We start from the raw sequence: 18,136 nt of genomic DNA on the forward strand, positions 1-18,136 counted from the left end.
GTCCTTACAGTAAAAGTACCACATTCTGTTTAGATTGTATGTAACAAGTTTACTCCACCAGATTTCTGAACAGCCCATGACCACTACTTCACTGTTTTGCTCTTTCCTTGCACTATTTTAATATTTCATATTGTAGCCTATAGTATTTTTGCACTATTCTGCTGTCACAGAACATATTTTACAATATAGATCAATGATAATAAATCTGATTCTAACAAGTACTACATTGAGACAAAACACATTTTCACTCCTCTCTGTCACTTCGTGCATTGTCTCCACTTCCTTGCTTTTTTTTACAAAACTATTGTAAGGTGCACTTCAGTAAGAGAAATCAAGCTAGATCGTCTAAATGGAGAGAAAATGAAAAGTACAAAGAGTTCTCGGTGCTCTAGTGCACTACTCACAATAATTAAGAAGGCAAACAACATTTTGGTCTGGAGTTTAAAAATAGGGAGATATTGTTACAATTGTGTAGGTGTTGGCAAAGCCTCACCTGGAATACTACTTTGTTTTGGCCCCTTACCTACAAAACCAGGTATTGATAGGAGGCAGGACCAAGGAGATTCACCAGGTTATTCCTGGGATGAGAGGGGTGTCCTATGAAGGAAAACTAAAAGTAGTTTGGACCTGTATTCCTTGGTGCTTAGAAGGAGGGATGACTTTATTCAAACATACAAGACACAACGAGGGCTTGATAAAATAGATATTGAGGTGCTTTCACTAATGGGAGAGTCTCAACAAGGGGGCATAATTACAAGTGTTCATGGTCATGTAAAAAATGAAGTATTGTATGTAGAAATTTCACAAATGGGGAATCTTTAGAATTCTCTGCCCTAGCAGAGAAGTGGAAGCTGGATCATTAGAAATATTTGAAGTAGAACTGGATAAATTTTTAACAAAATTAAACTTTATTCATAATAAAAAAAAATTACAAGAATATACAAGCCTTCATTCTTTACATACATGGTCAATGCTTTCCATAGTGTTCATATACATTAACAGCACTGGGTGCCACTTACTGTATATGGCATTCTGAGCTGGCACTTTAACTACTACAATAATTGAAGGGCTTCCTCCCCCCCCCACCTGGCCCCTCCTTTTCCCGTAGAAGAACCCTACAGCATGCTCCATCCCCATCAAGCCCTTGTGGTGGCTGCACCAAGCTTTAGTGCATCCCTCAGCATGTACTCCTGCAGCCTGGAATGTGTCAGTCAGCAGCATTCTTCCACAGACATCTCAATGTGCTGGTAGACAAAGTTTCGGGCAGACCAAAGAGCATCTTTCACCAAGTTGATGAATTGCCAGCAGCACTTGGTGTTTGTCTATGTGTGCTTCCCTGGGAACAGCCTGTAGATCAGTGTCTTCTGTCACGCAGCAACTCAGGATGAAATGTGACACATGACCTTTAATCTATCTCCAGACCATCTCTATGTGAAGAGGTGAGCTATTGTCACTTCCCACTATAGTCATCCCATAGGCAGTGGGCTCTCACTGCCAGATGGTGTGGACAGTCTGCTTGACAAACAAGCCCACAGAGTTTATTGAGTCCTTCTCTTGCAATGTCTGTGGACGTTCCATGCTGAAAAGTGCCAGATAGCCTGTGGTCAAAGGTGATGGTCTGGAAGAACTTTTCCACAAAGGACAGGCAACGGGACCAGACCCATCCAGGTACCGATAGAATTTCGGCATGTAGTGGTACTTGACGCCCACATATTTAGGTTCCATGCACAGCTTAATGCTGCCACACACAAAGGTGGTCATTATGGTGACTGCAACACTGGGTACATTTTTCCCCCGTTGTACAGGGACTTGTGCATTGTGATCTGTCTGACCTGCTCCATTGTGAATCCCCAGATGAATCTAAAGACAGCTCGGGTGATTCCCAAGCTGGAGAAGTGGGGGATGAACCACAACCGCACCAAGTACAGCAGCCCTGACAGCACCTCTCACCTGATGACCAGGTTCTTCCCAGTTATCGACAGGAAGCGTCATCTCCACAGCCCCAATTTCTGTTTCACCTTCCCAGTCTGCTCCAGTCAATTCTTGTTAAACACCACGGCCCCTCCGAACCAGATCCCCAGCACCTTCATATAATCATACCTGATGGTGAAGGGGATACTGGATCGGTCGAGCCAGTTGTCAAAAGAGCATGGCCTTGCTCTTCATGAAGTTAATCCTGGTCTCTGATGCCAACCCAAGACTTGTCTCAGATGCTGATCAATCTGCAAACTGACTTGGGTCTTAGCAGAAGACAGTGATGCCATCCACGTACAGGGAGCAGTTCACTTGGGTCCCCCTCCCCCCCCCCACTGCCTGACAGCATCACCCCTCTTATGCTCTCATCCTTCCTGAGTGCTTCGACAAACAATTTATACAGCACACAATCAAGACAGGAGAGAGTGGGCAACCCTGCCTGACTCCAGACTTGATGGGGAACCTATCTGTTTCCCACAAATTGACTTGTACTGCACTACAAATGCCTGTGTAGAACAGTTAGATCCAATTCCGATTCCCATCCCAAATCCCATTTGGAGAGTACGTCCATCACATACGCATGTGATATCCTGTCAAAGGCTTTCTCCTGGTTCAAGCTGATTGGGCAGGTGCCCGTCTTGCACATAGGCAATGGTGTTATTCAGCAGCATGAGGCAGTCAAAGATCTTCTTCCCAGGTGCAGCATAGGTTTGGTCCCAGAAAAGACTTGACCCTGTTGGCGATGGCCATGGACAGGATTTTACAGTCTACATTCAAGAGCGAAATGGGTCTACAATTCTTGATGCCTTCCCTTTCCCCCTTTTGCTTGTAGATGAGAGCAATGATGGCCTTCCTTATGGAGTCTGACATGCTGCTAGCTAGAAACATAACATGGTACACTTGCAGTAGGTTCGGGCCTATCCAGTCCCACAGAGCCGAGTACAACTCAGCCAGTAAGCCATCACTTCCAGGAGTTTTATTCGAGTCAAAGGAATGGATGGAGCCAGCAAACTCCTTCAGGGTCAGTGGCTAGTCCAGACTCTCCTGCTTGCTGCCGACGAACAGCTCCACGATAGATAACAGAAAGCTTTGGGCAGCTGTGGTATCTGTGGCCTTTCTGTAATATAGACTGGCATAGAAGGATCTACGGATCCTCAAAATTTCTGTCTGTGAGGATACTACTTAGCCGCCCTCTTTCTTGAGGCTGTGGATCGCAGAGGTCCCCATATAGACCTTTTGAAAGAAGAAACATGAGCATATCTCATCCTGTTCCATGGTGTGGACCCTGGATCATACGATGATTTTGGAGGATTTGGTGGTAAAGTGCTGGGTTTGCTGGCTTTTCATCTCTTGTAACTCCTCCCTCACATTCACCTCCTTCGACTGCAGAAAGCGAAGTTGCTGCAACACTGTATGGAGTTTATACAGTTCCCTCTGACCCTGCCTTGCTTTCTGAACTCCTCTGCAGATGAAGAACCTCTTGATGTTAGTCACTTCCCACCAGTGAGCAGGGGAATCAAAGATTGATTTCAAGGTTCTCCAACCTGCACATTGCCTCTCTAGTTCCTTAATGTTTTCTGGAGTCAGCAGCTTAATGTTCAACTTCCACGTCCCCCTGCCTGCTTCCTGGTCCTCCCGTTAGTAACAGGAGACTCGAGAAGGCGGTAGTCAGAGAAGAACACCAGCATAACATTGGGGGATCTGACCGTGATGGGTTCTGTTATGAAGGGGATGTCGATCCAGGAGTGGGCTGAACAAATCCAATCATGACCAGATGGAGAGACAGAGGTATAGACAGCTATGCACCAACAGCACTGAAGAGGAGGGGGAGGCCAGTGTAGATCAACCATGATTACATTATAAAAAGAACATGTCAGGTTTCATGGGTCTGATGGCCAACTTGTGATATTTTCTTGTGTTTTTGTACACTGTGCAATTTACAGACACTGTGTCTACTCCTTTGTCCTTTCCCACCCACTATCATCTAAGATCACACTGCATTATGATGAAAATGCATTGATCCTCTTGTTCCATACATTAAGGCTCCATCAACCCAATGTCTAGGGAAGCATTGGTCAAGTTGTTCCTAGTGAGGCAAAATGTGGACAAATATTTGGTCTAATTTCCATATCCAGAAGGTAACTCCTGACTGGCATTATCTAAGATCCAGGATCTTTTGGAACCACGTGTGGATTTGACTGGTGTAGGGAAGAAATTTAGGAGAGAACACCTGCTTGACATTTCTAATCAGGTAACTGCCCAGAGGCCATGCAGGTTAATTTATCAGAGATTAATTTATCAAATTTTTCTCACAGAACAACAGCAAAACAAAAAAAAAATGCAGTTGCTATAATGACAAATCAAGGGAATTAACTTGCAGCCAGTCTCAACCACAGCAAAGTAATGCTTACTGATAGAACAAAATTAGACTTAGGTGCTGTGTAATGCATGGACCACCACATGCAACATTTTTTAAGCAAGATGACTCTAGATTCAGATTTATTTGTCGTATGTACAGTACTGTGACAAAGTCTTAGACACATATATATAACTGGGGAGCCTAAGACATTAATGTATTGCACTGCACTGCTGCCACAAAACAAAACAAAACAAATTTCATGACATACATGAGTGATGATAAACCTGATTCTGATACAGGACATTATTGTGGACTGAGAGTGGGAAGAGGGCAAGGAGAGGGGAATCATAGTTGGGAAAAGGGGAAGAGAGAGGGAAGCACCAGAGAGTCATTGTGCAATGATCAATAAACTAATTGTTTGGAATCAAATGACCAAGCCTGGCATCTCAGGTCAGGGGGTGTCTGCACCCGCCCCTTGCCATTCCCAACATGCTTTGCTCCCACCAGATTTACAAATTCACTCTCTGCTCCACATTGACAAACACGCTGCAAAAGTCTTAGGTACCCTAGATAGATATATATATATAAAATCTATGGTACCCAAGATAGATAGATACATATCTAATACTTTTGCACAGTACTGTACATCAAAACATACAATGAAATGTGCCATTTGCATTAACAAACAACACATCCAAGGATGTGCTGGGGGCAGCCTGCAAGTTTCAGCACACATTCTGGCGCCAACATAGCAAGCCCCCCAGCAGAACACAAGCAGCAACAACAATCTATGCATGTGTATGCTGGAAGCCCTCAACAACACAAGAAAGGAAGACTGACAGAGTACAATCATAGATTTCACTTTTGCATTAAGATATCTACAACATAAAGCCTATGACACTCCAAATGAATTAAGTAGAATTAACTTTCTACAAGCATTTCATTCCGGTTGCTTTATCACTATGAGAAAGAACTCAAACTGTTAAAAAAAAATTATTTAAGTAAACAGGAAACCTTTACCAAGTACCTCAATAAGGGCAAAATGTATGCCTGCACACCCCACCAAATACTTTGGTCATTGGTCCCCAAGTTCATTCAAATTTTCCCGCACTGACTAACCAAGAGTTCAGGCCTGTTGGGATGATATAACATTTCTATTTTAATCTCCTATGCAGCTCGTATATTCTCTTTTTCTATTCCTACACTCCAATAGATGATGTGAAAGACAATTTTAGTAAGCTGACACAGCAATACACCTCCCAGTTTTAAAATGCCACAATGACCTTTCAATAAAAGCTAAACTTGCTTAGTTTACACTACGTTAGAATACAGCTGAACACAGTGTTCCTTACTGAAAGACAGTTCTTATGTTATCCCTGGATACATCATAGGAGAAAATTCCAACATCCCCAATTCAACAGAGAATAAATGACATGTTCATTATTTATTTCTTGGCTTATTTGATTTGACAAATATATTAATAGGGTGGGGTTGGGGAGAAAATTTTGGTAAATAAGCATTAATTTGAAATAATACTCCTTTTAGAAGTGCAAGGATTTTTCAATGAACTGTTTGCTCCCTATTGTTATTTTTTTCTATCATATCAGAATGAAACTGTTATAAGCAATTTCCTTAACTCAAGTTCAAGTTCAGTTAACTGTTTTCAACTATACACACATATACCACCAAATGAAACAACCTTCCTCTGGACCAAGGTGCAAAACACAGTAAATATAACTCATACACACAACACATATAAGTTGTGTTATTACCACAAATAAATTAACAAATAATAAGGTGCATTTATGACACAAGCTAAAAAGTAAACAGTATAACGATACTGCCACTTCATAAGAGATGCAGCCTGCGTGGTGGCAGGGAGCTCGGTAGTCTTACCACCTGGGGGAAGAAGTTGTTTCCCTTCCTAACTGTTCTTGTTCTAATGCTAAGATACCTCCTGGCTGATGGTAGAGGGTCAAAGAGATTTGTTGGATGGATGGGAGGGATCACTAATACTAAGGGCCCTGCAAACACAGCACTCCAGACAATTATCTTTGATGGGTGGAAGGGAGATCCTGATGATCCTCTCAGCAGTCCTTGCAATCATTTGTAGGATCTAGCCGTACCAGGCAGTGATGCAGTTGGTCAGGACACCCTCGATAGTGCTCCTGTAATGACTGGTTAGAATGGGAGAGAAGCCTTGCTCGCCTCAATCTCCTCAGGAGGTGGAGATGCAGCTGTGCTTTCTTGTCCAAAGAAGGTGTTGAGGGACCTGGTGAGATCATCCATTATGTGCACTCCCAAAATCTTGATGCTCCTAATTCTCTCCACAGAGGAAACATTTATGTTCAGTGAGGAGTGGTCAGCTTGCATCTTCCTAAAGTCCACAATCATCTCTTTGGTCTTGTTTACACTGAGACTCAAGTTGCTGTACTTGCACCATTCTACCAGCCGCTCTACCTCCTTTCTGTATGCCATCTCATTGTCATTGTTGATGAGGCCATCAACCATTGTATCATCAAGTTCACTGATGATTTGGTTTGAACTGGATCTAGCAGAGTAGTCATGCATCAGCAAAATAATCAGCAGCGGGCTGAGCACGCAATGCTGGGGGCTGTCACTGCTCAGTGTGATGGAGCTAGAGATGCTTCTGCCAACACAGACTGACTGTAGCCTTTCTGTCAAGTAGTCCAATATCCAGTTACAGCGAGAGGTGTTAAGAGCCAACAAGGACAGTTTACCCACCAGCTTCTAAGGGACAATTGTATTAAACACTGAGCTGAAGTCAATAAACAGCATCCTGACAGTTGAGGCACCATTTTCCAGGTGGGACAGGATAGAGTGGAGGACAGAGGCTGTGGCATCATCAGTACACCAATTTGAGCGATAAGTGAACAGGAAAGGGTCCAATGTAGCAGGAAGGTAATACTTAATGTGATCCGAAATCAACCGCTCAAAGCACTTTATTATTGTTGAGATCAGTGCAACTGGATAGTAGTTGTTGAGGCAGGTTAGTGGTCACCCTCTTGGGCACCAGGATGATGGTGGCCATCTTGAAGTCTGCGGGGACAATGGACTGTTCCAGAGAGATGTTGAAGATGTCAGTTAGAACTTCTGTCCTAAACAATACAATAATTAACGCAAAAAAAAAGAGGGCTAGGATTATTAACAGTTATTGTGGTACCCAGCTGAGATTCAATCACAAACGCCTACAATTCCAATGTTGAAAATTAGCTCAAAGGAATAGAATTTGAAATGTTATAATCAACACAAAAGACATCAAGTAAGCAACTGCAGTGTAAGCTCATATTTATCACCAACAATTCATCAATTTTTGATCTAAGCAACAAATTTGAGTTCAGTGCTTTTGTGCATCTGAAATCCCAAAGCTTTTCACAACTATTGAATTAATTTGTAGTAAAGTCACTATCGGGAATGTGACATAGATATGCAAAAATCACTGCTTTATTCCAAAACAAAATGTAGACTCAAGTAATGGGGGTTGGTTGATAGAACTGGGTGGAAAAAGAGCAGGAACTGCTTGTTCTTTTTTGAACCATACATCATGGGATGAGCCACTGGAAAGGGTCATCTGAGCCTTTGAACACTGTCTCATTTCAACAAGAACTGCTCCAACATATAAAAAGTATGCTTCAAGACTAGGAACAGTCCTTGAATTTACAACCTCATGATTATAAAAGGACCACTATCAACCACATCAGACTGAAGTAGTCAAAAAGGAAATTGCTTTTCATTACGAATCAAGTGTAATGCATTTGCAATTAATCAAATGTTTCACAATTTTGTTCCATGGTTCAACTTTTGCTGGTTGTTCACCCAGAACCTTCATGATGATCTAAGTACAGTACAATTATACTTTTCTAGGAGATTGTGGTCAACCTAATAGAACAGTGGTCCCCAACCACCGGGCCGCAAAGCATGTGCTACCGGGCTGCAAGGAAACGATATGATTTGGTGATATGAGTCAGCTGCACCCTTCCTCATTCCCTGTCACGCCCACTGTTGAGCTTGAATGCACGCGAGGTCATTACACATGCATCATCCATGTCAGTGCGGGAAGGAGACCTACTCCTTGAGCTTGCAAATGACGGCGGGCTGAAAAGTATGTTTGGCATAACACCTCTGGTGGCATTCTGGATCAAAGTCAAGGCTAAATATCCTGAGATAGCCACAAAAGCACTGAAAACATTGCTTCCATTTCCAACATATCTCTGCAATGAATGCAACGAAAACTAAATTGCGGAATAGACTGGACATAAGGAACCCCCTTCGAGTATCACTGTCTCCCATCACCCCTCAATGGGACCGTGTTGTTGCAGGGAAACAAGCCCAGGGTTCCCACTGAGTCAGTGATATTGATCTGTTGCAATGATTTTATATGTTCATACGGGGAAAATATGTGCTGTGTGTTTAATATCCAAACTTTACTTAAAAGGTTATGATGCTACTGACTTACGAGTGACTTTTTACAGTAATTGACTTATCACTATATTCATGCAAGGAAAATATGCGCTGTGTGTTTAATATTAAATTCGTTAGATAAACCCTTTTAGAAACGAAATTGAGTGTATTAGCCACTAAAAAGTGACTTATAGTTGACTGATCTTCTATTTTCCGGTCGCGATTAACACCACCACCCCCAAACAGAATTGCCAAAAACGATTTGTAGAAAAAAAAAATCAGCACGTACACACATGTGCAAGTCACGCATGTGCACACCAGTGCCCGCACATGGTTTCATGGTAACTGTAGTCTTCTCAGGGTAAACACAACGTATTTGACAGTTACTCTTGTCCATTGGCAACCCTACCCCCCCTCCACCCCTCCTGGTTGGCCGGTCCGCAAGAATATTGTCAATAATAAACCGGTCCGCGGTGCAAAAAAGGTTGGGGACCCCTGTTAATAGAAGATAATTTCAATTTTTGTAGCAATATTCAATTTTTCCATTGTACCTCTATATCTCTTTGGAAGTCAAACAGGTCGATCCGTTGCCAGTTACTACCATCCAGTGCCAGGACATTCCAATACTGAAAACATAAAATAATTCAATTAATCTGAGAAAATTTGAATAAACAGACTGAGGTAAAGAAATGGATTTATAAAGAAGGATGTTATTAACAAAAGTTGAATAACGTTTCCCTTTTGAGATTGTGTCTAATAAAACAATTTCCTAAGTAAATAAAACAAATTTTGCCCCAGTTCTAACCCAAGTTTCTACCATGATCAACGGCCTGAGAGTTGCATCATCCCATAAGATCATGGCCATGAATTTGAATCAACTAGGTAGTTAGAGACTTCAAACCCTTCTAGAAAAACTTCGGAGTTCTTCTATTCATTCAATCAGAATACCGGTCAGTAATTACAATAATTAGTACATGGAGATCAGTTTGAAATGTTTGTCTGAATTTCTATTTTGCCTTCCACCTTCAGATGTTATTTTGCAATGACAATATTAGCGCATAGACTAACATCTCAAAAGTCCAAAATGCAAACATACAAGCAACCAATCCTGATTCTTACTTTGTCTACAGCATGATGAATTGTGCAAACTAAGGTACAGGACGCGTTTACAACAATGTCGGAATGGGATATTGGAACACCAGCAGCATTTTTCACTATTTTATCTTCAGTCCATCAGCTGCTTTAATATGATTTCCCTACCCTCACACAAAACATTGATGGACAATAAAATTCTGCTATAGATACTTACCCATTTTTGAGCAGACCTACAATCATATTGATTAGGAATTATATATCAACTGAAGAAATGCATCAACATTTCAGTCTGTATTAGATAATTTGCTACATACAGTTTTACTATAGTCAGTGTCAATTCAGTTCAGATTTTCTCCCATCTGATAGCTCTGTAGAGCTAGAGAGTTAATTAGGTTGTAGTAATAAATACATCAATTCACATTTCATTTACAGCAAAATATTCCTAAGGGGCCAAGTTTTTAATGTTGTTTAATTTATTCTTTGTGAGCTTGAGAGTCTTATGCTTAACAACTAGATTTTATCTGTTTTGTTATAAAAGTGTTACAATCAACTTGTAAAAGAACAACCAGCTTTCCAACTTGGTCTGTAAGGAAGTTCAAGACATTGTGAATACGCCCAGTGGGAACACAATTGCAGGAAGCATCATAGCAATGTGACAGTTAGTAACAGCTAAAATTACACATAGGTGGAGAAATGAACTTCTTTCATATTTATTTGAAATGGCAAAATGCCTTGCTATAATTAAAATGTTGTGCATGCTTCCATAGTGGACTGCACTTAAATCTGAAACAACCATTAATGCGGTTATCTGTCCCTCTCCTCAAATGAGAAAGGCAACAGCACTAACCTCATAAGGCTTGATATCACTTCTCAAGCCAAAGGCACTGCTTTTATAACCTGGTGTACACGTGTGTGTGGAATGCTTCAACAAGCAACCTTTGATTTCAAAATACACATCAGAAGAACTCCTGCTGCAGGTTCCTGGGGCTGAGATATGTGGCTTCTAATAACCTTGTTTATCTTCAGTATAAAGTATGACTCCAGCATAGTGCAGTTTTCCTCCTGTTTTTCCACTGACCTCAGCTTTATAGGCTCATATAAAGTCATATCCAGAGAAAATTGTACAGCACAGAAAGGAGCACTTTGGTTCACCATGTCCATGCCAACTTTTTTACCATCTACAATATTTGCTCACATTAGGCCCATATCCTTCTATGCCTTGCCTATTTAAGTGCCTGTGTAAATCTCACTTAAAGCACTGCAATTGTATCGAACTTCACCACCTCTTCTGGTAGTGGGTTCCCAATATCAACTATTTATGTATAGTACTTCCTCTCACAACTTAATCCTTTCACTTTAAGTTTATGCCCACCTGTTTTTGATGCCCCTCATGTGGGAAAAAAATCTATCTACCCTTCTATGCCTCTTATAATTACATACCTCCATCATATCACCTCTTCAGTCTCCTTCACTACATTGTAAGCAAACCATGCCTATCCAATCGCCTTAACTGAATTCCTAGAATCCAAATAACACCCTGAGGAATCTCATCTGCATTCTCCCTGGCACAACTACACCCTTGCAATAATGTGGCAACCACAACAGAACACATACTCCAAGTGCAATCCAAGTGGTGTTTTGTGAAGTTGAAATACAACCTCCAAACTTTTATATTTTATGTCCAGACAAACATGAGGCAACCATGCCAATATGGCTTCTTCAAAACTCTACCTACCTGTGTTGCCACTTCTGGGAAACTAAGGACTTGAATGCCAAGGTTCTTCTGCTCATCAGCACTGTATATATCCTATCTCCATTTCACTTCCCACAATACATCACCTTGCACTTGTCAGGATTAAATTCCATCTGCTAACATCCACCCAACTTTCCATCTGATCTACAACATATCGAGGCCTCAGACAACTTTTCTTGCTATCCATAACACCAATTATTAGGTCATTCACAAATTTCCTAATCATACCTCCTATATTCACATCCAAGTTTATCATATACATTAGAAAAAGGGTCCAAGCACTGATTCTTGTGGTACACCATGATCACAAACTTCAATCATAAAAATACATTTTCATCACTGTTCTCCACCCATCATCAAACCAATTTTGGATCCTATTAGTCAGCTTGCCTTGGATCCCATGTGTGTTAATATTCTGAACCAACCTACTATGCAGAAACCCATCAAATGTGTTAATAAAGACCATACATGCATCAGCCACCCCTGCCTTCATCAATCTTCTCAGTTACCCACCTCAAAAAAACTCAAATTAGAGATGGGATTCCCTTGCTGTCCTTGATCAGCTCTACCTTTTGAAATGTACTTTCTCCTATTCCTTAGGATTTCTCCAGTCTGAACACTGACACATAACACACTTTCTGTAGTTATCTGGCTAATTTTTGCTATCTTCTTCAATAAATGAAATCATTAGCTATCATCCAGTTTTCCAATATCTCACCTGTGCCTAACATAGATGGAAGTCCTTGGCCCACCAAGTCTGTATCCACCATTTAAACCAATCCTATTTATTCTCCCCACCTTCCTAACAACCTCCCCAAGATTCTAGTACTCACATAGATGGGCAATTTTGCAATGGTCAACAACTTGTCTTTGAGATCCAAAGGGAGTCAGAGAATCTAGAAGAATACCCACATAGTCTCAGTGTGAATGTGCAAAGTCCACTGACAGCACCAGAGTCACTGGATGTGAGGGAGTACCTCTACTAGCTGTTTTTCTGCTTCCCTAATTTAGTACCCTTAAGTTGAATGCCGCTCAATATCAAGAACTCTCAGAGACACCTCTCACCTAGAAATCTGTTCATCTTTCCACACCTTGGCCAAATGATCCCGGTCGGGCTGAGTGAGCTAGGGCTTTTCTCTTTAGAGCACTTAGAGTGAAGGAAAATGAGAGTAGACTTGATAGAAGTGTGCAAGATGATAAGGGACATTGATAGAGTGCACAGCCAGTGCCCTTCTCCCCGGGTGGAAATGGCTAATATGAGGAGGTGTAATTTTAAAGTGATTGAAGGAGAGTGTATGGGGGATGCATTAGACTGATCTTTAAGTTAAAAAGGTAGTACATCATTATGGTCTGAAGGGCCTGTACTGTTCTGTGTTCTAAGACCAAGTGCTTCCTTAAGACACAGCTGATGAGTTCTTCCTTGGATAACATTTAGCAGTCTCTTAAGGGCGAGTTCCAGTAGCTTTTCTACATTTTAATTTAAAATGAGAAACAAGGCAAACACAGCAAAGTAAGCATGTCACGAAAGCTGTTTTTTTTTTGCTGGGTCCATTGAGAACCCCTAAATGACCACCTCTTTACAAGTGAATTCAAAACAGTTTTCCATGACTAAAAATTGTAATGTTAATGTCATATAAGACTCCCAATTCCATCGAGTCTGGCCACCCTCTCCACTGATGGACTCAGCATTAAAATACTAGCGTGGCGTGCCACGTCATTTGTGCCAGCCTAGCCCAAACACATCCCTCACATACCAATCTTGGAATCCAATTACCCAACTCTTTCCTAGGCTCAACCTCAATGCCCTCACACCGGAGTGTTCTGCATTTTGCCATCTATTCTTAGTACCCGGTACCTGCCTTTCATCTATTAGCTGTCAATTTATTACACCGTGCATCCATTCATCAGGGGCAAAAAAATACAAAATGCAAAAACCAAACATATATGTGAGTCAGCAGAACATAGGAAGTGGCAGAAGGGGAAAATCAAACAAAAAGCTAGACTGGACAAGAATCAGAAAGCAATGGTCAGAACAGGGTGGAGAGAGGTTAAAAGAAAAAATATGAATGTAATTACATGGGCTGAGTAACACAACAGAATGTGTAAACACCAAGTCTTTAAAAAAAAAGGTTCCATTATGAAGAATGTTTCACGTTTTTACATCCAAATCTGAAAAAAAACTTCTGAGCTAAATTTAACCACTTTGAATAGTAAATTTGAAAGACAATAAGAATTATCTGAAACTCAGAATCCACTGCAAAACCCTTCTACCACGAGACACACTAAATGACTGAGTGTGGGTAAACCCATCTTGCAAACAATTTCTCAAGATCTTGTACCCAAGTAGCATTTTTTTAAATTGCAGATTGTCAGTGGAAGTCCAATAAAATTTTTAGGTATCAATACCTTCTCAAATTACAGAACATTAAAAACCACTCTAGTATTTCATCTGTCTAATATTTTATCTGTCTAATGTAATAATTTAAGATTTATCTCTAATATAACTTGGGAGTTTTTTTTAAAAATGAGTATGTTCTCCTCTAACCAATGATTTAAGTAAGATTAATGTTACATTTTCTTCAAGTTAAATCACAGATTGTTCAATCTTAACTCTGAGCACAAAAGAGTTTTGAATAATATTTTGCAAAAACATTTCTTCCTATCAGCTATTTCTAATGAAATTATGGACTGTTTTATCTACTTGTAGAACAAGTATTTCATACTTTTACATAAATCTCCACCTTTTTTTTTACAAAATGTTAAAAACAAACTGACTTACTCAGAGAAATAATAATTCTACACTTTTGAGCATCACAAACATATACTCCCATTTCATATTCTAACATTTCAAATTATACATTGCTAATTTCTACTTTAGAGCTGATGTTCCTATATTAGAGATAAGTCAAAAGAATCAATATTCAAAGATGGTGAAATTGTACAGGCTATGGGAACATTAATTTAAAATCCTAAGAAACAAATTAACTACATGAATAATTATTACTTTTGAAACCTTTTCAATAGTTGTACTTGATGAACACAATGGGGTGCAAATTGATTCAAGGCCTTCAGGATAACAGAGATCAATGTTGATTCCTGAGAGAAGGCCTTCATAGAAAAATGCCCAATACAGAGTCAATTGTAGGTATATATTTAAGTCTATTCCCAGACTTTTCTGTTATTTTGAACCTGTATAGAAATAGTTTTTACAGTTGCTAGTGAAATAACAAAATTTAAACAATGATCTAAGGAGCTAGAAATATTCAAAGTGAATGTGGGTTGTATAGAATATTACAAAATGACAGCATTACAGTTACATTTAAAACATGAAGTTATAATGGAAAATACTGTCATTATGTAGACATGGAGATTTATATCAAGAAATCCATATAGATACAAGTTTTTCTTCATTTTGGAATGCTTTCAATTGTTGCAGAACACTACTATTTATAAATGTTTCAATACTAATTGATTAATCCTCAAATATTATTAGATTAGATTACTAGATTTTAAGTCAAATTGTATGCAGTCTTTCAAGGAACTTTCAATAAATTTTACCAAACTGCAAGTGACAATGGTTGCAGCGCACCCATTTTAATGGCCAAGGAAGGTTCTACAGTTTCAACCCTTCAATCGAGAACTTAAATGGTTTCAAAAATAATTTCCTAACATTGATCTTAAATTTTATCTTTAACCAGTTCTATTAATTTTGTCTGACTGTTACTAGTGTGACAATTGCAGAGGAAAATAATATCCAGAAGACTTCAAAATGTACTACTTAATCATCTTGAAGCAGAAAAGCCTGGTCTTCACTATTGCTTTGCAGCTCGGGCAGCTGACAGATATACTAAAATATATTTTGTGTTATTACAATTATCATTCAAAGTGCTTTGGGAATCTGACCACAGCATTATTCAATCTGAATGGTGTTTCCTCCCACCACACCAAAGTAAAGCTATAATATGTTTTATTGATTGCTGTTCAGCAGTGATTAGACATAATTAGGAGACTCATAGTTCAAAACCCCTCTTTTCAATTTTATCCTCAATACCTTTCAAAACCCTTAATGGAACTAAATGCTGGAAATATAGGGCAACACACAAAATGCAGGTCAGGCAAAATCCATAGAGAGGAATAAACATTTGACATTTCAGGTTAAGGCTTTTCTTTAGGACTAATGAAGGGTCTTGGTCCAAAATGTCAACTGTTTACTTCTTTCCATAGAGTTCGTCTAACATTTAATGTGTGCTACTCTAAAATAAGCCACTATTATCTTTATGTAGCACTCCCAAATTTGACTTCATTAAATATCTTCTGGATCTATAACTATTCCATCCAATTCATCTGAAGTTTGAGTTGCTTCCTGCAGATTAGATCCAGATTATTCTGGGTTGAACTCACTTGTGAATTTAATCACTTTGTAAAGATGTTGAATCATGAAATGTAACAGAATAGGCCCAAAGCCAAATTTTTGGCAGCTCACTCAGCACTTCAAAATAACTTGCATAACAAGCATGTGATAATTCGTACCCTTCAGCTTCCTTTCCTTGAGAATGTAAGTATCGCAATTTCTGCATTTGTAATAGTTATTTAAACTAACATGATCCTGGGCAAACTGGAATAGTAAAGTGCAGAAGTTACATGAGCGAGAGCGAGACTACAAAGTTTTGCAGTTAGGTCTGTTCACAAATCTGAAACAAACAGTACCTGAATATACCAGAGAAGGTATGCAGTAACAAAACCTCATCAAGTATAAAATGATCAGCTAAGAACAAATAAAAATGAACTTAACATTTAAAAGTAAACTGATGGGGGAAAAGGAGGAAGGAAGAAGTGGGAAAACCATATTACACAAAGTATTTAAATGGTTATAAGACATGGTTAGGTCTTGAATAATAGAATGAAATAATGCAGAAAACTGATCATATGCACACTTCTATATGCACACTTTTCTGCACTGTATTTCATCTGCGCTGTACTTATGCACCTCAAAGTCCTCCTGAAATCTGCACACATTATTGTTTGACGAATTTCTTATGCCATCAGCAGACACTGAAATTTTCATCAGTTATGGAAAAAGATTAAAATGCAGTCCAAAAACTAATTCTGAGGGGATACTGTGCATACTATCCTCCAGCATTAATCAGCAAAATACTGAAGGTCCTGAAAAAAAACAAAAAACATTCTAAATGCTCACGAAGTTAGGAATTAGTGTTGTTTTTCAGTTCTCTCTCCACGGTAACTACCCAAACATGAATATTTATATTCACCAACACTCTCTGCATTTTATCTATTATCTAATTGCACATTCATACTGCCAGTGTCCCATTTAATGATGGAAACTTCATTATTAAATCAGAAATGCAACACTATAGCATAAACAAATCTTAGATTGGCAATGCTGAATGAAGAGGTTTATTCAGTAGTGACAAATGGTTGAAATTACTTTGCAACAGGGTGAAAAAGGAATGTGAAGATTGATCAAAATACAACCAGATACTGATTTGGAACATCCAGGTCATGAGAGGTGGGCAAAATGGTCTTACCTTTCCTTCCAGCATTTATAACATGCAACTTTATTTTTATCTTGCTCTCTTCTTTTACATCCATGACAAAAGAACAACACAAATTCAATGGCATAAAAAAAGTTGCAAGGAAAGACCAGCTTTTTCATTAAGGCCCCATCCAACAAACTGGGTCAAATGCAAAAACCTGTAAATGTTTAGCAGATTTCTCACAATTTAATCAGATTCTTCATGCATGCAACCCATAACTGGCTGATCTTCAAAGTCAAATGTCTCAAGATATTCAAGGATGAAATGTGACCAAAACTTTCACAAAATCAACTGGAGATTCAAACTATTTTTACTCTGACCAGCTGTTTATTATAGTCTTACAGGGCCAGGTAATGTCTAATGACACACATATTAGATTCCCCTCTCAGCATTAGTCATTTGACAAGGATCAAACAAACATGGGGAATACCTAGTTTTCAGGGCAATGGGAATGGAATTTGTGCCATTATTCATGATTTTTAAACTTGGATCACAGCTTAAAGTTGATGGAAAATCTTCAAAATATTACTTCAGGTTATCTTGGAGATTTGGATCAGAACTTCTTTCAATCTTTTTCTCAGAAGATTAGCTATCACAGTCTGGTGCCCAAAAAGGCATTTTTTCGCTGAGTCTTCATCATAGCATAAAGTATCCTATTAAATTTAAATTACCCACAATTTTGGCCTTCTCAATGATGTGCACATAATTTAAAAGTAAAAGGTTTAGATATTCTGAAGATCTCGCACTGCATGATGGTTATCAAAACAAAATTTATAAGTTAAAACATCTTTAGTTGGCTAAGGGAGTTAATTTTCCACAACTAGCAAGATCACTACTATTTTGCCAATATAGAAACTTGCCTCCTATAGGAGTATAGCTTATATAGCTCTATTAAGTAGTGTTAGAATACATTGTAAGGTTCTACACAGGCCCACTCTCAGTGTGCAACTAAACTATTTGGAATCAACCAAACACACA

General features: G+C 39.2%; 1 protein-coding gene across 5 annotated transcripts in view; it reads right to left on the reverse strand.

Moving 5' to 3' along the window:
- Positions 1 to 18,136, reverse strand: part of LOC134340475 (F-box/LRR-repeat protein 20) — a 162,522-nt gene that overhangs the window by 39,539 nt on the left and 104,847 nt on the right. For all 5 annotated transcript variants that reach the window (XM_063037782.1, XM_063037786.1, XM_063037784.1 and 2 more), the window contains one exon: positions 9,307 to 9,381. In XM_063037782.1, coding sequence (XP_062893852.1) covers positions 9,307 to 9,381 — 75 coding nt within the window. The remainder of the gene's footprint in view (positions 1 to 9,306; positions 9,382 to 18,136) is intronic.

The sequence above is a fragment of the Mobula hypostoma genome, chromosome X1 (genome assembly GCF_963921235.1).
Source record: "Mobula hypostoma chromosome X1, sMobHyp1.1, whole genome shotgun sequence".
NCBI lineage: Eukaryota > Metazoa > Chordata > Chondrichthyes > Myliobatiformes > Myliobatidae > Mobula > Mobula hypostoma.